Source organism: Ictidomys tridecemlineatus, chromosome 2 (assembly GCF_052094955.1).
Source record: "Ictidomys tridecemlineatus isolate mIctTri1 chromosome 2, mIctTri1.hap1, whole genome shotgun sequence".
NCBI lineage: Eukaryota > Metazoa > Chordata > Mammalia > Rodentia > Sciuridae > Ictidomys > Ictidomys tridecemlineatus.
The window spans coordinates 4,559,668-4,582,599 of record NC_135478.1 but is presented as its reverse complement, the minus strand read 5'-3'; the positions used below and the strand labels follow the sequence as shown (position 1 = coordinate 4,582,599).

The 22,932-nt window shown below is 57.3% G+C and overlaps 1 protein-coding gene across 4 annotated transcripts in view; it reads left to right on the top strand.

The window, feature by feature from the left end:
• Insr (insulin receptor) overlaps positions 1–22,932 on the top strand; it is a 122,305-nt gene that overhangs the window by 9,533 nt on the left and 89,840 nt on the right. For all 4 annotated transcript variants that reach the window (XM_078034778.1, XM_078034776.1, XM_078034781.1 and 1 more), the window contains exon 2: positions 5,096–5,647. In XM_078034778.1, the coding sequence (XP_077890904.1) occupies positions 5,096–5,647 (552 nt within the window). The remainder of the gene's footprint in view (positions 1–5,095; positions 5,648–22,932) is intronic.

Here is a 22,932-nt window from a genome sequence, read left to right as displayed (position 1 = left end):
GGGCTTTGCTCCCCTCCACTCCTGTTTAGCTGCAGCCTTATTTCCTTCCAGGCCCCCCTGTGTCCAGTGTGATGCCCAGTACACTGGGACGTCCAGCCAGTGTTGGTTGAATGAATACGGAAATGGTCTCCACGGGGCTCTCTGGCCGGCTGCAGGGCCTGCACTAGAATCTGGTTTCTGGCGCTGGCTGCCTCTTCAGCTCGACACCTCTCCTTTGCAGAAGCCGATTTTAAGAGTGTGTAGAGAATCTTAAGGGTCTCTGACTCCCGCGTGCCTGGGATCAGGATTCCGAAGACACTGGGAATGGGCTGCACGGTTCAGGCTGGAGAACACGCGGCCAGGTCCCAGTTCTCGTCCACCCTGTGAGGGTTTTGTCACGGATGGCTGCTGCTTACCGACGAGGAAACCGAGGCACACAGAGAGGTAGAGGGCCTAGCTCAGCCTCACGCCGCTGGCACGAGGCCGGGGTGGGACAAGAAGCCGCATCTGTAGGGTTTCCAGTGTCCCCTGGGACTGGTGTGGCTGGTGGCCCGGCACCTGAGCCCAAGACTTGTTGAGGCAGGACCCCCCCCTGGATTTAGGAGGAAGCCGTTTTAAGACTGGAAGGAATTCAGAAAGGAACGTGTGGCCCCAGAACAGGTCACCAGGGAGCACGTGAAGAATGCTGCGATCCAGGAGCCAGGACACTCGTGGCGGGAGGCAGAGGCCTAAAGGCTCTCGGTTAGCATGGACGCGTCCTCCCCTGTACCCCCCACCAGCACGTCCCCTTAGCTGCTTTCATGGTGGAGAGAGAAATCGGGGAAGACGAGGCACTTTCCCCGGCAGCTCTCAAGCAGCCATTTCTCCTGAAAAATTCTCAGGTTCCTGGAAATTCCGGAGCAGCCCTGTCCACCCCGTCCACTAGGACATTCTGCTTTGGTGGATCTGTGCAACATGGCGGCCACTCAGCTCCTGAGCCCTGGAGCTGCGGGCGGTCGGTGAGACCGAAGTTGTAGTTTTACTTAATGAATTTAAATGTCAGCTTCAACTTTTAAGTGGCTTTAATTCATGTAAATATATATAAAAAAAATCAGTACTTGATTTTAACTAGGAAACTCCTGAGTGGGCTTGGAAGGACTTGGGTGTATGAATCTACAGTTTCATAAAAACCTACGTCTTCGGTGATGCCCTCTGTGAACTATTCCAGCAGACGGAGCCTGCGAGGTGAAGCACGCTGCGTCTCCAAGGCCTTGGGTGGAACCGTCCCGCGGCCGAGCTCAGTGATCTCGGTGTAGTGTTGATTACCTGTTCGGATAAATCAGGTCAAACGGAAGCCACACCATTTCTTCTTGTATATTCTTTTCTTTTCTTTTTGTTCTTTTCGTGGTGCCGGGGATTGAATCCAGGGCCTCCCCCAATGCTGGGCAAGGGCTTTACTACTGAGCTACATCCCCAACCCCAATCTCTGACTTCATAAAGAGAATTTCATATGTGGTTTGCACCTCCCTGGCCATCCACGTGGAAAAACTATAGCTTATCATTGTCCTTGACTTTAAGATGAAGCAGGAAGTTGACTGTGAAGGAAGGGACAAGGACGATTCTGTCCCGCAGATTTTCTCCAGGTTTTCATGGCATGAGAACGACTGCGTGGGTTCCCCCATTTCTGTCACATTCACCGGCTTCTTCCTGGGGCGTGTTCTAGAAGGAACGGAGCTGGTGAAACCAGCACGGCCGTTTTGGGCACAGCTGCTGCTTTTGCCCACGGGACTTGGAAAGGGGCTTGCTGTCCTCGGCTGCCCGCGCCACTCGGCTGGCCTCACGCTCCTGCGTGGAGCGGGCGCCTCCCCTGGGGCTTCAGTGCGAGAACCAGTCCTCAGAGCTGAGCCCAGGTCCCCGACGTCACCATCATTTAACTGCCACCTGGGGCCTCCTGCCTCCTGCTCTGGACCCACACCCAGCGAGGCCCCAATCCCGTGCTCCCGTTCAGAACAGGGGCAGGGTTTGCTTCCCACCCAGAGGCACCAGGAGGCCGCAGAGACCCCTCCACCTGCGTCCGGCCTCCTCTGGGACTCTTCTTTCCCCAAGTCAATGGCCTCTTGTCTTTGCTAATCAGGGCGCAGAAGGCTCTAATGAGCTAAGGGCTAGATTCAGGAAGCGCAGCAATTCTTTACTGTCCTCTGCAGTGATGGCCACTAGAACTCACCCGCAGCCCCCTGGGGAAAGCCATCTGTGGTGTCCAGGGTGCCCTCGCTGACCCCTGAGGGACTTTGCCTGCGAGTTCCTGGGTGGACGCGTGTTTCCGTCCCTAGGGCTGGAACCGCTGACCTGACCTTCTGTCCCCGGTCCGTTTCACGTTCTGGGAGCGGCCATCCCGTCCCCCAAAGCCGCTGCAGCGCCCGCCACCCCCACTAGTCATGTGGGGTTCAGCTTCCCTGCCTCCGCCGAGCCCTGGGCGTCGCCTGTCGTTCCCGCGGTCTCCCTCCTGGTGACAAAGTGGCGGCTCCCGTGGCTGCTTTCCACAGTCCTGAAGCCTCGTGGCCAGTTAATTTTTGAATGTGCATTCGGGGGTGACTTACTTGGGTTCTTCCCGGTCGGGTGGGGACACATGCTCTTTGCATCCCCAGTGAGTGGAATAGAGAGTGTGACGTCCCGGTTCAGAGGTGTGGACGGGGGCGTCAGAGGGAAGACGGGACGCCCAGTTACAGGTGACCGTCCAATGAACAACGGTGATCTATGAGGGTCGTGTATATCCCAAACATCGCCTGGGACATACTTATCCTAAAAATCCACGTCTTCCGCGGAATTCGGGTGGAATCGCTAAGTCTGGCCGTTCTGCCTGCCTCCGCCGGGCTGCGTGCCTTGGCTTTGCAGCTTGGAGCTGGGGCAGGGTGGGGATGGGGCCCCTTGGGCTCGATGCCTCTCAGTGTCTCTGTCTGTGACGCTGTTGATGTGACTGTGGCCAGGAGCCTCAGGCGTACCTGGGGGGCATGGCCCGGTGGGGCTGGCACTGGCCCCTGGTGTCCCCGAGGTGGACTCCCAGCCTGGGCCTCCACAACCTGCTGGGGTCAGAGCTGGAGCCGGGAGTCCCAGCCACTGGGTGCCGCGGCTTCCTCCCCCGGGCCCAGGGCCTGCGGGTGGGTCTCCCCTTATTTGCATTTGGTCTGTCTCCCCCGGAGCGCGGTCCAGCACACGGCTCTTTTCCCCCTTGTTGGCGTGTGCAGTGCCTTTGGAACTTGCCTTCCATCGTGGGCTCTTCTCAGGGTGGATTTGTAAGAGGATCTGCCACTTTTCTTTGGAGCAGTCCCTTTGGCTCCGTGTCTTGGAGTAAAGCCGGAGCCCAGCCGTGCAGCCCAGGTGTGGGGGCCGTGTGGTGAGCGTGCCCTGGGTGTGTCGTGCCTGGGCAGCGGGGTGCTGCCTGTAGAGCTTGTGTGTGACGGATGCCAACTTACAAGGAAGGGACCCAAGGAGAAGGGAGAGACCCAAGTAGGCATTCGGAGGAAGGGAAATCAGGGAAGCCCGCCTGGGGGAGGCGCATCTGACTGACTCTTGACGTTGACGGCCGGATTTAGAAACAGAGCTCAGGGCCTGGACAGAAGAGAGATGGGTGGAGAGATGGCCGTTGCCTGTCTTGGGAGGTACACCACCACGACACAGTGACGGGAACTGAGCACCCACTCCGTGCCAGGCCCTGCCTGATCTCTTCCTGGGTCGACCTGTCACGGAGGGGATCTTGGGGTGTGGCCCGGGGAGGGAAGTGCAAGGTCGAGGGGAGCCATGGAGGGTGTGGGAGCCTCCTCCTTCAGCAGAGTGAGCTTGCAGTGAGATCGGTTCCCGGGGAGGTCGGCCCCACCCAGGTGAAAGGTGATCAGGTCTTGGCGGCTGGCCAGGAGGCCGCGGGAGGCAGAGTCAGCTGGGCGGTGGGAATCGTGACAAAACACACACACGCCGCCTCCCCGCCCATTCCAGGTGGGCACCCCCGTCCCGCAGGCCACTTCCTGATGCACCTGCCGGCCGCCCCACCCTCCGGCACCTGCCCGGGTGCAGTCCTGGAGGCCTGTTGTCTTCACCGTGACCAGGCCACGGGGTGGGCTCCTGGCAGGGCAGCCGGAGGCGCTGCTTCTCTGCCTTTTGAAGGCTGTGGCTCCGGCCCGGGCACTGGTCAGCGGAGCCTCTCGTCCAGGGTCGAGGCAGAGTTTGGAGCGCAGGACCCAAGTCAGGTGCCCATGAGGCTGGCGCTTTTCAATCCTTCACCTTTAAATGTATTTTTTTTTTTTTAACGAATTATTTCAGCGGACACAGAGTAGCTGCGCGTGCTCCTGGGGACAGTGGGTGATTCGATGCACCCGCTCTGTGCAGTGATCCCGCAGGTCGCCAGCATTTCTGTGGCTCCCTACAGTTCTCATTCCTGTGACCTCCTGCTGTCCTGGAACACAGTCCGTTACTGTTCGCGCTGGACGCTGCCGTGCCACAGGCCACCAGGACCCCTTTCCCCCAACTCTGTGTCCACGGACCAGCCTCTCCCTACCTCCCCGCGGCTCCCCGTCCCCAGCCGCTGGCAACCACTGTTCTGTCCTCTGCTTCTGTGAGCACAGTGTCTTAGCCCCTACACGGCAGTGAGGTTTTATGGTCACGGTCTTTCTGTGCCTGGCTTGTTGCCGTTAACACAGTGTCCTCCAGGTGCCTCATGTTGTCACAAATGATAGGAATTCAGCCTTCTTTTGTGGCCGAATAGTATTCCATTGTGTGTGTCCACCACATCTCTCTGACCCGTTCATCTGTGGATGGACGTGGGTGGCTGTCATCCGAATGACAAGAGGGAGCAAATGCTGGTAAGAACAGGAAGAAAGGGGAACTCCCGTGCCGTCCTCGGGAATGTAACTTGGTAGAGTCACTGTGGGAAGCAGCGTGGGTTTCCTCAAAGCACTGAAAGTGCCATCACCAGGTGATCCGGCGACTTCTCCCCACCCTGGGAAACAGGAGCATGGAGGGCCGATGACTGTCACCGCCGGGCATATCTGAGGACCCCAGCGCGGCTCCTGTTTGCCAAGATGTGGGCGCCGCCCGTGGTCCCCGCCTGTCGGTGCGTCTCTCACCATCTCGCTCTGTTTCCTTCCAGTGTGTCCCGGCATGGACATCCGGAACAACCTCACCAGGCTGCATGAACTGGAGAACTGCTCCGTCATCGAGGGACACCTGCAGATCCTGCTGATGTTCAAAACCAGGCCCGAGGACTTCCGGGACCTCAGCTTCCCCAAGCTCATCATCATCACCGACTACCTGCTGCTCTTCCGCGTCTACGGGCTGGAGAGCCTCAAGGACCTGTTCCCCAACCTCACGGTCATCCGCGGCTCCCGCCTCTTCTTCAACTACGCGCTGGTCGTCTTTGAGATGGTCCACCTGAAAGAGCTGGGGCTCTACAGCCTCATGAACATCACCCGGGGCTCCGTGCGCATCGAGAAGAACAACGAGCTCTGCTACCTGGCCACCATCGACTGGTCCCGGATCCTCGACTCCGTGGAGGACAACTACATTGTGCTGAACAAAGACGACAACGAGGAGTGCGGAGACATCTGCCCAGGCACCGCCAAGGGCAAGACCAACTGCCCCGCCACCGTCATCAATGGGCAGTTTGTCGAGCGGTGCTGGACGCACAGTCATTGCCAGAAAGGTATGTCGGGGGCACCGCCGGGGGTACCGGGCAGGGCCTTCTCCAGCCCGCCCAAGGGCAGAGCCTGGGGACAGCACTCACTGGCAGGGCTGGCATGCTGTTTGTGTAAAGTCTCAGGTGACAAACACTCCAGACTCTGCAGGTCACACGGTCGTCCCCGCTAATCCCCAGGGGACCCGATGCCAGACCCCTGGTGGACGCCCGAGGCAGCAGATGGCACCCAACCTGTAGTCACCACGCTGCTTCCTCCACTGAGATTCCTAGGATAAGGTTTAGTTATAAAATACGAGCAGTCAGACAGAACCCTTAGAAGGATACACTGCAATAAGATTGCCCCCATCAATTCCCTAGCACTTTGGGGCCTTAATTAGGTAAATAATTAATTAGGGTCACCTGAACAGAAGCACCACGGGATGTCGACAGGCGGTCTGGCAGTGGGTGACTCACAGATGGGTGGTCTCTACAGCTTGGACACACTGGACAAAGGGTTGATTCTCATCATGGGAAGGATAGAGCAGGATGCTTGAGAGTTTCCTCATGCTACTCAGAATGGTGCGCAGTTTAAAACCCATGATTTCTTTATTTCTGGAATTTTCCATTTAATATTTTCAGACCCCAGTTGACTGTGGGCAACTGGAACCTTCTTGGATAGAAGGGGCTGCCAGGCTGGACTCTGTCGGTAAAGCAGGTGGGCAGCCACTGGTGGGCGAAGCATATGGGCGCAGCCTCGTTTCAATAAAACTTTATTTACATAAACAAGTAGTGGGCCAGGTTTTGCCAGTGGCTATCCTTTGCCACCGATGTGTTGGACCCTGAATGTTCCCGTGTTCCTTGTGTTGGGAAAAGGGTAGGAGTGGAAGAATGTGGATTTGGTTTATAAAAAGTATTTATCTCTTATTGGATTATAGAATTCAAAGGGCTCATGATAGATATTTGGGGGAAAAAAAAAGTGCAAAGAGCAAAATGTCCATCTCCTGTCTCTGCGACTCCTGATGGCAGTGTGTGGGGTGCTTGCTCCCTGCGGGTGGTCAGGGCATCTCCTGTGTGGTCATTTCCTTGTCCTCTGATACTGGGCACTCGGGGCGTTTCCAGTCCTCCTGGGGGAAGTGGGCACATCCCAGACTGGAACTTTTTCTAGGGTTTACTTCTCTAAGTCTGTTTTCCAGAAGTGGCCTTCCGAGCAGAGGCTTCTCCAGGTGGACTGTCAGCAGCCTTCCCAGGGCCATACCGGGCGCGCCCCCTAGTGGCCCCCACTTCTGCGGGGCAGTTCTCCACGGCTCCCCTGGGGAGGAGCCCAGGTGCGCGCCCCCTAGCTGCCCCCACTTCTGCGGGGACAGTCCTCCACGCTCCCCTGGGAGGAGCCCAGGTGTGCGCCCCCTAGCGGCCCCCACTTCTGCGGGGACAGTCCTCCACGCTCCCCTGGGAGGAGTCCAGGTGTGCGCCCCCTAGCGGCCCCCACTTCTGCGGGGTCAGTCCTCCACGCTCCCCTGGGAGGAGCCCAGATGCGCGCCCCGTGGCGGCCCCCACTTCTGCGGGGACAGTCCTCCACGCTCCCCTGGGAGGAGCCCAGGTGTGCGCCCCCTAGCGGCCCCCACTTCTGCGGGGACAGTCCTCCACGCTCCCCTGGGAGGAGTCCAGGTGTGCGCCCCCTAGCGGCCCCCAGTACTGCAGGGACAGTCCTCCACGCTCCCCTGGGAGGAGCCCAGGTGCGCGCCCTAGTGGCCCCCACTTCTGCAGGGTCAGTCCTCCACGCTCCCCTGGGAGGAGCCCAGGTGCGCGCCCTAGCGGCCCCCACTTCTGCGGGGTCAGTCCTCCACACTCCCCTGGGGGGGAGCCCAGGTGCGCCCCCTAGTGGCCCCCACTTCTGCGGGGTCAGTCCTCCACGCTCCCCTGGGAGGAGCCCAGGTGCGCCCCCTAGCGGCCCCCACTTCTGCAGGGACAGTCCTCCACGCTCCCCTGGGGGGGGCTCAGGTGCGCCCCCTAGCGGCCCCCAGTACTGCGGGGTCAGTCCTCCACGCCCCCTGGGGGAGGAGCCCAGGTGTGCGCCCCCTGGTGGCCCCCAGTACTGCGGGGTCAGTCCTCCACACTCCCCTGGGGGAGGAGCCCAGGTGCGCGCCCCCACTTCTGCGGGGACAGTCCTCCACGCCCCCTGGGGGAGGAGCCCAGGTGTGCGCCCCCTAGCGGCCCCCACTTCTGCAGGGACAGTCCTCCACGCTCCCCTGGGAGGAGCCCAGGTGCGCCCCCTAGTGGCCCCCACTTCTGCAGGGACAGTCCTCCACGCTCCCCTGGGGGAGGAGCCCAGGTGCGCCCCCTAGTGGTCCCCAGTACTGCGGGGACAGTCCTCCACGCCCCCTGGGGGAGGAGCCCAGGTGCGCGCCCCCTAGCGGCCCCCACTTCTGCGGGGACAGTCCTCCACGCTCCCCTGGGGGGGAGCCCAGGTGCGCCCCTCTGTGACTGCCTCGGGTCGTGCCTGGTGAAGCAGGTCCGGCAGCCCTTGGGTTTCTGTTTCCACCCTGCTGTCTTCTCGCAGCTCAGTGGTTCTGAGAGCTTGGTGTGTCTTGCTTTCCTAGAGACGGTGCTTATCCTGGGCCAATTTCCAACCTTCCGGCCCAGAGCTCTGGGGTGCTCCAAGGTGGTTCTTCTCACGCCCCTCCCATGATTCATGCTTAAAAGCCTCTTTTTGTCCATAAGACAAATTTCCACCGCCCCCCATTTTCTATTTTAATTTCAATGATTATCATCAAAAACAAAAACTTTTATCTTTGAATCTGGGATCTGTTCTCATGTGTGATTCAGTGGGAGGGGGTGTCCATTCTCCCCTAAAAATGAGCCGGGGTCTCGGTGGTGCTTGTGACAGGGATCTACCCCTTGGCCTGTTATGGCCTGGGTGCGTCCCCCCAAGAGCTCACGTGGAGACGGTGCGAAGGGTCTGCAGGAGAAACGATGCGGTTTTAGCTTCTCCTAATCAGTGAATTGATCCCTGGTGGGTTGAATGGCTGGAGGCAGGTGGGCGTGGCTTTGGGGTCTATGTTTGTATCTGGGAGTGGAGCCTGGGTTCTCTGCTTCTTGGCCACCCTGTGGACCCTTCCTTCTGCCACACTCTTCTGCCATGAATCCTGCCTCCCCCTGAGCCCCGAGGAGTGGAGCAGGCCTTCGATGGACTAAGACCTCTGCACCGTGAGCCCCGACGTAAACCTTTCCTCCTTTACAGTTGTGCTGGTTGGGCCCTTAAGTCCCAGCAGTGAAAAAGCTGGCCAAAACCTGGCCCTTGCCTGGCGTCTGTTTCTGTCTGCCGTTCGCGGCACCTGGGAGATCGCGGTTCTTCCTGAGCGCTGGCTTTCTGAGGTTTTGATACCCAAGAAAGCCAGTGGTTGACCTGAGGGTTCTATCACAAAAGATAGGGGAGAGGCGCCAGGAGGGTCTTCTTGCCTGAGGCCAGAGGAATGAGGAAGCTACCCAGGGTGAGTGGGTCCTGAGTCCAGTCCTTGGAACTTCATTAGGACCCTATGGAGCCCCTGAGAGCCCTTCCGTGGTGCAGGGTTGGGTGGTCGGGCATGGAAGGCGGGGAGCTGAGGAGGGGAGGTGGGACAGAGAAGGGAGGGCAGAGCTGCTGTCGGCTGCGGAAAAAGCTGCAGAATGTGGGCAGGTCAGGGCCAAGAAGCTCAGCTCCGAGGGAGGAGGAGTCTGGTGGTTGGGGTAGGTCGCGGTGCAAGGAGAGACCGCCAGGGTGTTTGGAAGTTGGTAAAAAGGGGAGACTTCGGAGATGGGGACGAGTCGCGGGGAGACATTAGCACCCGTGATGCAGACAGGTACTGTTCCCTGGGGATCGAGGTCCTGCTGGACCCCTGAGCTCTAGATGAACTGGGGGTGGGTGGGAGGAGGATAAACATTCTTAGTCTAGTGCCGATTTCTCCAGATTTAGGTGCTGCTTTGAACCGTCCCGGGCTCGGGCATCTTGAGTGGAATCGCCTGTATTTAGACTCTTGGGCTCCGATGTCCGAGCAGTTGTTAAAAACTACTTAATCTTTTGATATGGAGGGCTGGGCTTGTTTCTCCAGCACTGGGGGCTTTGTCCGTGGGTGGGGCAGGTGCAGCCACTCTGGTTGCTATGACAGACACCTGGCTGGGTACGGGATCCTGGCGCCTGGCCTCCATCTTGGCCCCAGGTGGGGGCTGTTCTTGAGGTCTGGCCACAGGTTCCGTGTGCTCCAGCTTGTGGACTTACAGAAATGGTTTTCACACAGGTGAGGATTATGCAAGTTTATAAATAGCCCTGTGAACATACGCGGTAACCAGGTAGTTGTGTAAGACTCTGAACTGTGTCAGTCACACATTACGCAACGTCGGCGGAGCTCATGGTCTGGTCCTAGGTGTGTCCCTCAGTTCAGGCAGGACTCGGTTTTCTTCATTTTCGTCCCAACAGCCAGACGTTTTTGAACTTGACCGGGGGGAACTACCTTCAAACTTACCATAGGGATCGCAACCTCCCTACCCCAGGGACTGCAGCCGGGGGTCCCGCCCCCGAGTGTGCAGCAGGATCACCTGGGGGGCGGGGCGCCGTGGCACACCCTGTAATCCCAGCGGCTGGGGAGGCTGAGGCAGGAGGATCGTGAGTCCAACCCCGGCAAATAGCAAGGCACTAATAAGCAACTCGGCAAGACCCTGTCTCTAAATAAAATACAAAAAAAGGGCTGGGGATGTGGCTCGGTGGCTGAGTGACCCTGGGTTCAACCTGTGGTACTTCTCCCCCCTCCAAAAACAAAAACTGCTGGGCTCCAAACCTGGTTCCTCGGGTCTGGATTCGGATCTGGAAATCCGCATTTCTCCGAGCTCACAGGTGGTGTGGGTGGTTCAGGAACTGCCTGCCGCTCTGTCCTAGGGAGTTGAATCCAGAAGCCTGGGTGTCTCCTAGCTGGTACCCCGCCTCGGCAGCCTCGTCTCGCACCTGGCTTTTCAGGTTGCGGCAGTCACCTGAGCCCCCTGGGCTGCCTGTAGAGATGGTCACCTAAGCCCTGCGGCTGGACTGCCGCCCTGTCTCTGTAGCACTCGGCCGCAGCCTTTTATTTTTTGGTTGGTTTATTGTAGTAAAATACGCATGACATGAAGTTCACCATCTCGCCCAATGCAGTGCCCCGCAGCACCTGGCCATTCACCTGCCACGCAGCTGTCCCACTGTTCATCTGCAGGACTTAGCTTCCCCAGATGACTGTCCCCGTTGAATGCTAATGCCCCAGCCCCTCTTGGCCTGGCCCCTGCCCCTCTGCCTTCAGCCTGTGTAGATCTGATGACTCTAGGGCGCTCCCGAGAGGGAGCTGCAGGACCTGACCTCATGCATCCAGTGTATTTCATGGGCACAGCGTGCTCACGGTGCACTCATGTGGTGGTGTGCCAGAATGCCCTTTTCATGGCTGAGTAGTACTCCATGGTGGGAAAACCTGCCTTGTGTTTGCTGTTCATCCCTTGGTGGATATTGGGGTTGCTTCTGCATTTTAGTCACCACGAGCCCTGCTGCTATGGACACGGTCAAGCGGATCTGGTTTTTAAAATGCTTACATTAACCTGTGGCTTCAGAAGGTTAAGTTCATACCTGGCGGGACCTTTGAACACAAAACAGACCAAAGTGAGCCTTTAGAAGACATTCCCTGTCCTAGGTAACAGAAGCAGCCTGTGAACAGGGTTCATCAATTCCTCTTCCCTCAACCGGAACCCCTGCCCCAGCGGGCCTCCTTTTCTGGAACGCTTGCCGGGGTCCGGGAGACCTGGGGTGAAGGTTGGCTTGTCCCGACTCATTTCTGCGTTCTCTGTAATGTCCACCCGCCTTCCACCTGTCCCTGAAGCAAGGGGCAGAGCAGAAGAGCTCTCGGTGGCGAGTCCGTCCAGAGGGAAATCCAACAGCCCGGGGCGGTGTGCTGCCTGTGGCCCGAGGCACGCGCTGTCCACCACCCGACCACAGATTTGGGGAGAAATGTCAGGAGAGCCCACGTGTGAGGGACTCTGAGTGGGCAGAGTGGGGCCGGGCCACGGAGGCCGAGGTACGAGTGGGGACAGCCTGCTGTGTACCAGGCGCAGGGTGTCGGGGCGCGGCCAGTCTGCTGCCTCCTAGCTGCCCGTCCGGTGGCCCACACGGAGCGTGGGACCAACCCACTTGGATCTCTGTGGGTGGGAGCTCAGGCAGAGCCCTAACTGTCCTTCAGAGTCTGAGGACATGCCACACCCCCAGAGTGAAGCCATTAAGGCCCCCACAGGTGAGCCTTGTTGGGACCCGTTCTCTGTGTTATAGAAGGGCTCAGTCGGGCGGCTCTGGCTTCAGGTGGACCAAGCCTCAGTTTCCCCGAATGGAAAACGGGGATATTGTGGCGCTTGCTTCTTGGGGCTGTGGTTTAGGGTTCGATGACGTGAGCTGCTCCTGGCCCCGGGTCTGGCACCCGTGAATATCATGGAAGCTTCTGGCCGCTGAGCACGGTGCGTCCACCCTTTCTGGGCCCACTAGTCGCCAGATGAACCCCTGCCCCATTTCTGTCTTGATGCAGAGGGGACAGTCTCCCACGTGACCAGCTGACGGGGTGGGCACCAGCTCCACTGCCCCGGGGGGAAGACCACCCAACCCCAGATGGCCCGGCGAGGGATGGCTGGAAGCCCCCACCGTGGGCCTTCTGTGGGGACCAGGAGACACAGGGTGCGCTGACCAGCTGCTCTGGCCAGACCCACCTGGCGTCTTCCTGGGGAATAGCCCCAGCTGCTCCCTGCTGGTCAGAGGGATGGGTGGGCCGGGCCTGCTGGGCACCAGGGGAGCTGGTCAGTGATGCCACAGACGGGTGTGGGCAGGACAGCGGGAGGGCTGCCCTGGCCCTGCTCTGTAGAGGCTCTGGAGGCCGAGGTGCTCCCCGCAAGAGTGAAGATGGGGTGTTTAAGGGCTGGGAAGGGGCTGCTTTGGGCAGGATTGGTACCTTCCTGATGAACCTGTCCTCCTCTTCTCTTCCTCCTCCCCCCTCCTCTTTCTGTCCCTCCTCCCCCTGCTCCCCCTCCCCCTCCTCCCCCTCCCCTTCTGTCCCTCCCCCTCCTCCCCCTCCTCCCCCTCCTCCCCCTCCTCCCCCTCCTCCCCCTCCTCCCCCTCCTCCCCCTCCTCCCCCTCCTCCTCCCCCTCCTCCTCCCCCTCCTCCTCCCCCTCCTCCTCCCCCTCCTCCTCCCCCTCCTCCTCCCCCTCCTCCTCCCCCCTCTCCTCCCCCCTCTCCTCCCCTTCTGTCCCTCCTCCACCTGCTCCTCCTCCTCTTTGCCCTCGTGTCCCAAGAGTCGGAATCGCCTCTCCTGCCTGTGGTTGCCTAAGCTCTTCAGCTGTGGTGAGTGGCCTCCTCCTGGCCACCTGCCTGTCCACCATGGGGTTTAGCACCCGTCCTCAGACGTGGGTAAACAGCAGGCACAGGGTTCAGCAGGGACCCGGCAGTTCTGGCTCAGAATTGGAGCTCTGTGCTGTGAGCTTTCCAGCTTGTGGGGAAGCTGGTGCAGGGGGAGGGCACTGGGCTGTGAGCCCGGGGGTGGGGGTGGGGGGGTCCCCCGGGGCTGGCACCTGCCGCCTCTTGCTCGTCTGCTCCTGTGAGGACCAGCTCTCCTGAAGACGGGTCCTTGGCGTGGTTGGTGGCATCCCTACACCCATCGTCATCACTGGCTCATAAGTGACAGGGACCTCTTCAGCACTCATGCCCCTGTATGCTGAGCGCCCACTGTATGCTCCCAGAACCCCTGCGCCCGCCCTGAACGCATGCCGTACCCAGCTTACCCAAGGGCGGCTGGGCTGGGGACGAAGCTCGCTCCAGGAGACCTAGCGGAACGCTTGGCCCTTAGGCGGTGTGAGGCAGACTGTGGCCCCGGGGCCTCGTCCATCCTACCGGCTTCTATTTCTGTGTGACATGTAAGACCGATTGTTTTTCTCCCCATTTTTAAGAGATTGGGGAGAAAAAAATACAATGTTTTGTGCAGGTGAAGATGGTGGGGAATTCACACTTCAGTGTCTGTATGTAAAGTGTCATTGGAACAGGCCGCGCCTGCTCACTGGGTCTTGTCTCCGGCTGCTTCTGTGCCCTGGGGAGAGTGGAGTGGTCAGAGGTCGAGTGGCCACGGAGCCCAGGTGTGTGGGCTCTGGCCCTTGGCACTGGAGACTCTGCGGACCTCTGTTCCAGGCCGGGCGAGGGGAGGGGGCTGCGGAGCACCGGGCCACCCTTCCCCTGCAGGAGCGCTCTGTGGACAGGGGCGTCCGTAGGTGGCTGGCCAGCCGGTAGGACGTGCCCCGGGTCCCAGAGCACCCAGGTTCCCCAGCCCCCGCCTTCCCTCCAGGTGAGTCATCGCCCGTCACCTGGTGGTCCTGGGCACACTCGGACCAGAACACCCGGAAGTCACGATGTTCTCTAGATAAGACGGCAGAACACGGTTCAGTCACACTCCCCCGGGTCTGCGTCACAGCCGTCCATGCAGAACACGGGGAAATGTGCACACGTGAGAACTGAGCTGAGAGGTGGCAGACCCGTGACCCCAGGGACCCTCTGAGGTGGTCCTTCATCTCTGTTCAGCTTTGTGAAGGACATTGTGCAAAACCTGGGGGGGGGAGGGAGGGAAAGGGAGGGAGCGCCCCCCGGAAAGATTCCACGGTGGTTGTAACTGCGCAGGGACGATTGGGATGTTTTAAGTGAGCTTTCAATCTTTGGACATGATGGATCTTATGTAGCAGGAAAGGACAAAGGCTCTAGAGTATGTTTCTGAGCTCCCCTTCCCTGCCCAGGCCCCACAAGTTGCCATTAGCATTTCTAAGAGGAGACGTTGTTCCAGGTGGCGAAGGAGACGCTTCAGCTTGTGTGGCAAACGAGGCTGAGAAAGAGCGAGTTGGAATGGTGTTCTGGGCGCACGGAACAGCACTGGAAAACTCTTTTGTGAAGAGTGAAGAGCAGGCAGTTTCATGCCGGAAAGGGAAGCTTAGGCTGGCACGTCACCCTGTACTCTGAATGTCACCAGGAAGGTCACACTGGGTCTGTGTTCAGGATCTCTGTCAATATCGAGCGCTCGGCTGTGCAAGCTGGGCACTTTACGGAGACCCCAGTCCTTTCTGAGTGGAGGAGAAAGTCGAAGGTTGTCTCCCGTTAAGTTTTGCTTCCTGTGATTTCAGCTACTCTCGGCCACAATCTGAAAGTATTAAACAGAAAAATCCAAGAAATAAACAATTCATAGTTCTTAAATTGCACCCTGCTCTGCCATTCCTCCTGTGACCCAGAGAATCCTTTCCCAGTGTATCCATGCTGTGTACGTTACCCTCCTGTTAGTCACTTAGCTGGATTTGGTATCTCAGTGCTTACGTTTAAGTGACCCTGATTTTGGGTAGTAGTGGAGCCAGAACTGGAACAGTGATGCTGGCAAGTCTGAAATGCCCGGGGAAAGCTATAAAAGTGCTTCCTTTACGTGAAAGTACAATAAGAGATTTTGAGAGAGTTAGAGCATTTTATTATTTATTACAGAATAATTTTCGCATTTTATTATCGGCTATTGCTAATTTCCTCAACTTTATCAGAGGAATAATAGTACACACGGGGTTTGGTAGTATCTTTGGTCTCAGGCGTCCACTGCGGGTCTTGGAATGCGTCCCCTGCAGCTGGGGGATGACTACTATAGGTCACGTGAGCCCGGGAGGCCCCGGGTGTGGGCAGGCTGCACAGCAGACCCTGGGCCGCGAGCTGTGGCTGTTGCTGTCAATCTTCGGCGCTGCCCGAGCTTCCTGCTGTACCCGGTGTCCCTCCTGGAGGGGCTTTGGGATGTAAGCGGGAAGCTGCTCTCTGCACCCCCCCAGAGGAATGGGGGGCTGATCTTCCGGGAGAGGCCGGGAAAGGTGGCTCCCGGGCGGCTCCTGGGCTGTGGGGTAACTGGGTAACTGGTCCGACGAGTTTTCCTCTGACGTGATGAAATTCATCGACCAGGTCCCCTTCCCTTTGCAGAATAAAAATCTGTTCTTTGTCACCCAACACCTCAAGTGCCCCGGGAGGTCCCAGAGACCTGTGTGTGCAGGGGCTTGTGGTCTGGGCTGCTCTCCCGCCCAGGTGCCTGCGAGAACATTTCCCCCTCAGTGAAGGGGGGGCACGTGGGTGGCGATGGCGCAGGCGCACCCTCTCCCCTTCCCCCCTCTGGTCCAGCCTACAGGTTGCCTGGCATTAAAGGCGGTGTCAAGAGTGGGGAACAAGAGATTGCGTCCCTCTGGGCCCCACTGCCGCCCTGGGGTGGGGTCCTGTGAGCCGCGGCCGAGGAGGGACGGGGTCTGCTTACCTCCCTGGCCCTGGGGACCCTCGCGGACAGACCACCACGGTCAAGGGCCTGGAGGGCTTGGGCCGAGGGCCATTCGGTTTCTTTATCCTAGAAGTTTCTTTGCCTCTTGTTTTGCCCCCAGCAGAGAGGGTAACCTGGGCACTTCGACTGTAGGCCAGAGAGTGAGTCTCCTGACAGCGCCAGGGACTCCTGGGGGGTCTTCATCTGCAGATCTGGTGGGGCAGGGGGGTCAGCCCTGGCAGCCTGGTTTGCTACTGAATACTTGGGATGCTGGTCTGGGGCAAGGCTGCCTCCTCGGCAGAGGGGAGGTTAAAGGTGTCGCCATTTTCAAGGAATCTGGATACTTAGCAGGAGATACTTGCAAAGCAAGACGGGTTTGATTCAGCTCCTCAGACTGCTTTAAAGAGAATTCAAAAAAAAAAAAATCATGGTGAGATGCACAGTGAATGTGCTGTTCAGTACGTTCACAGTGCTCCTTAACTGTCGCCACTGCCTAGTTCCAGAACATTCTCATGGCCTCAAGGAGAAACCCTGTGGCATTAGCCCTCCCAGCGTCCTGTCCCCACCCATGATTTGCTTCCTTGTGCTGCTGGACACACCCAGCAGGGCCACCTGTGCTGTGTGGCTTTCACCTCTGGCAGGTCGGACCCGCTGTCTTGCGGCCCACCCTCACCAGCTGCTGGGTGGCGGTCCTGAGCTCGGGTTTGGGAGCTGCCCTGCGCCCCAGGCGTGAGCTTTCCTGTCTGTGAACCTATTTCTGGTTCTCCTGGGGAACACAGCTGCGAGCGGGATTGCGGGTCAGCTGAGAGTCCTATGGTTAACTTTCCAAGTTCGATTTCCTTTTCTTTTCTTAAAACATTTTGTTCTAAAAGAAAACGGATTCAGAGCCGCACACAACAGATGGCCAAATGAGTTGCCCAAAGGTGGACGCTCATGACTCTGGGTTTCAGGAGCCCCAAAGCCCCAGCCCAGCCCCCCTCCCAGAGCCCCCACTGATCTGTCCAGTTAGTGGTCACTTTCCTCCTCTCGTACAATTGTGAATCTCTAGAGGAGAATTTTCATCTTATTTAAGACAGAATTGACGCTCTGCTGAATCCACAGCAGTGGCTCCCCACTGGGGGGGGGGGGTTCGGCCTCCCAGAGGGACTGTCACGGCCTGGGATAGGCCTGCCTGTTCCCCGCCCCTCCTGGGTGGAGGTGAGGGTGCTCTCCACTCCCTGCCATGCCGACGGCCGCCCCAAAGACCAGTCAGGCCCCTGAATGAGCAGAGACCAGGTTCCCTCGGCCACCTTCTCTACGCTGTGCCTCCCTGCTGAGGGCTGAGCTCTCGTCCTGGAGTGCCCTGGAGTGAGCAGCGCTCTGGGGACACAGTTCAGCCTGTGTCCTTGGGACCCACCGGTGGATTTACCGTTTTGTAAGCCAGGGAGGTGTGCGGGTTATTGGCAAAGGGATTTTTCAAGAGCGAGCAAGAAGCAAGAAGTGTCTTAGGACGTGGGGTTGTGCAGGGATGAGGTGGTGACAGGTGTCAGGAGGAAGCGACAGACAGTCTCCACCAGGGAGATGGTCCCTGGGAGGCCCGTGTGGTTCAGGGACGGCGCAGCTCTTCAGACTCCCAACTTTCAAAGGTGCTTTCGGAAGTTATTTGGGTGCAGGGTTTGACATGATTTGGGGACACTGTGCTTGCAGGTGTCTTCTGTTGGGGACTGTGGGCATGTGGATAGTGCAGGCGGGGGCTGGGGTGTGAGAAGGTGGAGGGTATGTTGGCAGGTTGACCCCAAGGTCTTGGCGGGAAGAATCCGGGTCACTAAAGTAGACCAGGGTCACAGGAGTCACAAACTCGGCATCAAGGAAGCCAGAAAATGGCTCTGATGGCGTTTGCCTTGACCCAGGCTGCACGTGTCGCCGACGCAGTTGTGAACACGGTTCTGAGTTCTTCCTAGTGCGGCCAAGGAGATCTGGAAAAGGAAGGTTCTAGCCAGCCAGGGATGGCCAACGGGAGCCGGTTATTCAGAACTTGGTCTCGGTAAACTCGGTGTGAAACGGCAAGTGTTATCTAGTCACCGTGTTCCCGAGGACATTCGCCTGTTTCTGGAGTTTGGTTGTAACTCCGTTTCCCTCCTGTGTTTATGCCTGAAGATCTTACATCTCTCGATTGCCACTTCTCCTGGGTGGCTGCCTGAGTCGGGGAGAAAGTGTCCGTCTGTTTTCTGAAACTATAACAAAATTGGGGGCTGGCTACTTTATAAAGAAAAGAGGTTTATGTAGCTCAGTTTCGGAGCCTGGAAGTTCAGACACGGTGCTGGTTCTGGTGAGGGAACCTCAGCTGTGTCTCCTCATGGCAGGAGCATGTCTGAGAGGGAGATACAGGGAAGGGGCCAGTCTTGCCCTTCTGTGAGAGCTAACCAAAGTTCCGTGGGAGCTACCCTAATCCCCTCCAAGGGCGCCAGCCCCCAGTCCCCTAGTCGCCTCACACTAACCACCACCTCACATCGACAATTGCTCATGTGTTGAACCAAGCTCTCAACACGTGAAGCCTTGGAGGACACACGGAGACCACATCAATCCACAGCACAAGATGGGCGTGTCCAGTGCCCTGCCTTGGATGGTGGCGTAGAACCAACTTGCTGAAGTCCTGGGGCCGCACTGTCCGCTACGGTAGCCCCACTAGCCATTTGTGGCCAAGTTGAAGCTGATTAAAACTCGACGTCTGTCCTCACAAACGTTGAGAGCGCACGGATGAAGCACGTGCCCAGCACAGATGAGCACGTGCCCGGCACGGCACAGGGCCCTCCGCGGCCCTGCAGTAGGTCATTTCATCACCATGAAGGGTCACTCTGGAGCCAGACGGCCTTGACGGACCTGGGTCTGACCCTCGCCTCTGCCGGGAGACTCGGACAAGGTGTAGGGTTTTTTTTTTCCTGAACGGCTGCTTTTTCTTCCAGAACGTGGACGGGGTGCGGAAGCCAGTAGCAAGGTTTCCTCCACTTCTGGCCACCCTTCTCTTGGTAAAAATAAAAACCCCTTTCTTCTTTCCTTCAGCTCCGTTCTCCATCCCCCAAACACGAAGTCGAACGCTGGTGTGTTCTGGCCTCTCTACCCCCCAGAGTCCCTGGCTTCGACGTGGGCGTGGCTTGGGGAAGTTCAGGTCTAACAGAGACGGTGACAGTAAGAGGAGGAACGAGGAGGGGGCGGGAGTCTGGGCTGAGGGTGTTGTGTCCGTGGGTCACCAAGAGTCAGGAATGTCCTCAGTTCCTTCCTGGCCTCCCGTCTCTGGGGAAAAGGTAATGGTGCTTTTCAGCTTTGGGCAAAGAGGGAGGGGGCTCGAGGTGGGGAAGGGGGCGTGAGGAGACCCAAGCCCGAGTTGGTCTTCCTGGTTCAGCATTGAGCATCTGTCAGCTCCTGATGGCCACTAACAGAAATCCACGTGGACTAACTTAACCCGTGGGGTGGGACACCCTATAGTGGGATGACTCGGGCTTTTTCAGAGAGCTTGTGTCTGCTAGTTCTCGCCGCATAACAAACCCACCCTGAAGCAGAACAGCTTCGACAATCATTGATTGACCTCACGACTTTGTGGTCTGGACCTGCCCGTGGAGAGCAGGCAGAGGGGCTCAGCTGTCCTGTGTCTGGGATCTGCTGGTGATTTGGTGGCCGGCTGCACAGTCTCGCAGGGCCTGGCTCCTGTGTCTGGTGACCGGTGCTCAGCCTTGCTTTTGCGGCTCGCCCTCCGTTAGCTTGACGGGACCAGCATCTCACGACCATCTCCAGAGTCCCGCGGGACCTCAGTCCCCAGGACACGGTACTCTAAGTGTCTGTATCATGGGTGCGAACGTCCCACTGAGCCGAGCCAGTCACACGGCTAGGGTAATCCCGAGGGGCGGTGGGTGCTGCACTGTTGATGGGAGGGGAAGAAGTCGCGGTCACTTTTGCCTCCCGCTCCAGGACCCCAGGATGGGAAGCACAGTGGCCTGCGAAACCGTTGAGCCAGGACTGAAAGCCCGGCGGGACCTCAGGCCTGTGTATCGTGTGAGGAAATTAAATGATTTTTCTGAGTCGTAATGTCCAAAGTCCCAGCATGAAAAACTGGTTCCTTGCCCAGTGCTCCGTGGTGTTACTTTGTTTTTAAGGATGGCTTGATCGATGTCGGAGTTGTGCGTATTTGTGGGGGACAGTGCGGTATTTGGACGTGTTCTAAACGTGCAGTGATCCAGCCGGGGTCAGCGGTGACCATTTCTTGGTGTTAGGGACGTTCCGGTTCTCCTCCAGCGACCTTGAAGTATGCAGTCAACCTTACGACTCGACCTTGCGTTGACTGCAGCCTGAAACCTCTGTTTGCTCCCGAGACGTCGTTTGTGGCTCATTGCTCTGTCTCGGTTTTGCCTCGGCACCAGGGTGAATTAGAAGTCGTTTTAAGGGACAGACCTAGTTTGTTCCTATTACATTTTCCCAAAGTGTGTATTTTTCCTGTTGGACTGGACTTTCCAAATCTCCCCCTTCCAGCACATACAAAACCTACCAACGTCGGTTCCAATTTGACTTAAAGATTTAAATCCATAGATTGAGACTTTAGTATCTTTCTTTCCTTGCAGATCACTTAATTCTAAGTAAAATTAAATTTAAAGGGTCCCTTTTCATCTGTTCATCTTTCCTACGGCCCCCTTTGGTGTTGGTATTCTAGGTGAATTTCTGTTGCGATGATTTCTGATTTTTTTTTTTTTGCTATTGAGTTTTTGATGTTGGCTGTAGCTGTTATGAACAGCCTATTTACCCTGAATCCAGAGTTTTTGGCAAAATTGGTAAGTAGGTTTTAAAATCGCATCTAATGAATAAAAATATTTCATCTGCTGTAAATAGCGGTCCCTGATAAATCACATCTAAGAGTCGTGCTTCTCATTTCCGTTTTGCATCCCATTCCGTTCCCTGGGGCTTCAGGACTCACGCTGGATATTTAGGAAGGGTGTCCCCTGGCGCCCAGGTCCATCGGATTCCCCGAGGTGTGGTCACCTGCTGTCCTGGGGCGAGCCCCTCTTGCCTGTGGCGAGCGACTCTGGAGTGTCGGGTTGAGCTGGATTGCTAGGCTGCTGTGTTTCGCTCTTGGACTTTTGCCCTCTGTGTTCATGAGTGAAATTGGGCTGCGCTGTGCTGTTTGATTTTGCAATCTCTCCATCAGGCGGCTTATCAGATGTTCCAGGCACCCGGGGGATCGGCTGGTTTCCGTTGTCCGGGTGTCGGGGTTCCAGCGGCAGCAGCCCGAGGATTCCCTGAACTCCGGGTGCTGCTGCAGGTCTCGAGGTGCCATAGTCTACAGGGAAGGAATTCCTGATGGCCTCGTAAAGCCTTCCTGCCGGGTCGTTGGAGAATTCCGCCTGAAAAATGCCACACGCTCCTCTGGGAAGATCTCGGGGGTCAGATTTTGTGATCTGTGTTTTCTTGGCAAAACGTCACTGAGTTTTTCAGTGACCTTATTAGGGTTGCCCTGGTCTTGTGTGTAGGTTCTTTTTACCCCTATTTTGATTTTGAGGGTCTTGCTTATCATCTTCAGAAAAGCAGATCTTGGATTTCTCTATCGGTTCTGTTTTTTCATAGTCGGGTAGCCACGGTTACCATCTTTTAAAGATTATTCTGGGCCGTGATTTCGCTCCCCCCCCCCCCCAGTGTGAAATGTTTAGAGGACTTATCATACATCTAAATCCTCTCTGTAATAAACTGGGGGATGAACAGATGAAAAATCCAGTTTTCAATTACAGACTTTAAAGCCGTGAATGCCTGCTCGAGAGAAGCTTTTGATACGCACCTAAGTTTCGGCTGTGTAACATTCTTGTTTTCTCTTTGTGATAAGCTTTATTTTATTGTATGGTCCTGGGGATTGAACCCAGGGGTGCTCTTCTACTGAGCTGCATCCCCAGTCCTTTTTATTTTTTGAGACAGGGTCTCACTAAGTTGCTGAGGCTGGTCTCCAACTTGTCATCCTCCTGCCTCAGCCTCCCAAGTCACTGGGATGACAGGTGTGCACCACCTTGCCCGGTTTGTCCCCAAAGCTGCTCTTGAATACCTACTATCTTTCAAGTACTTTATATCAACCATCTCATTTCATCTTCACAGTCACCCAAGAACTGTCCCTGGTGTATAGGCTGTTTCATAGCACATGACATGGAGTCTCGGTGACATCCGGGCCACACAGGCCGTGGATCTGGAGTGGTCCTTGTTTTGATTCTAAACCGTGTGCCTTTTCGTCTATGCTGCCTCTCCAGTTGAGTGAGTTTTAATCACGAGTTAAGGCTTTTCTTTAAAAAAATCAACTTTTCTTTTTAATGAGTTGTCTTCATTTCCAGTTAAGGGGCTTAAGTCGAATTAAAAACAGAACAAAACAAAAACCTGGTTTGGACGATGACCTCAACACGTGAGCTGCAGTTTCTGTGTCCACGTTCTCTGTGGCTTCCTGATGGCCAGGCACTGTTCCGTGGCACCTGTGAATGTTCCTGGAAGTGGGAAGGGCGGGGGACCCAGAGCCTGGTCCTGGTCTTCAGCCCCATGGGACCCGCCCCCCACCCCCAGCAGGACGCGTCTCCCTGGAGTGCGCACTCCGGTGGCAGTGACCTTGTCCCTGGGGGATGCTGGCCCCTTGCCCCCCTCCCGTGGCAGAGCCCGCGTTCCCCACGCTGTGCTCTCCCTCTGACGTGCGCCTGTGGCCAGTGACTGTGGCTTGGGAGTGTGACTGGGGACCCTCCTTCCCCCTGGCCCTCCTTTCTATTTCTGGGCCCTGCTCTCAGCGGGATAAGGCTGAAAAGCCCGAGTGACTTGCGGTGACATCGGGGATCAGTCCTTTCTTTCAAACTGGTCTGTGATTCATCTTTATTTTTATGGGGCCGTATCACGTTAGAAGCATTACAGTAGTCGTTTTTGTTTGAAATCTAATCAGGGCTTTAATATGCCATCTGGAGTCTGTGTTCCTTGGGCTTTTTATTGTTCATGACTAAGGGTGGTGTCGG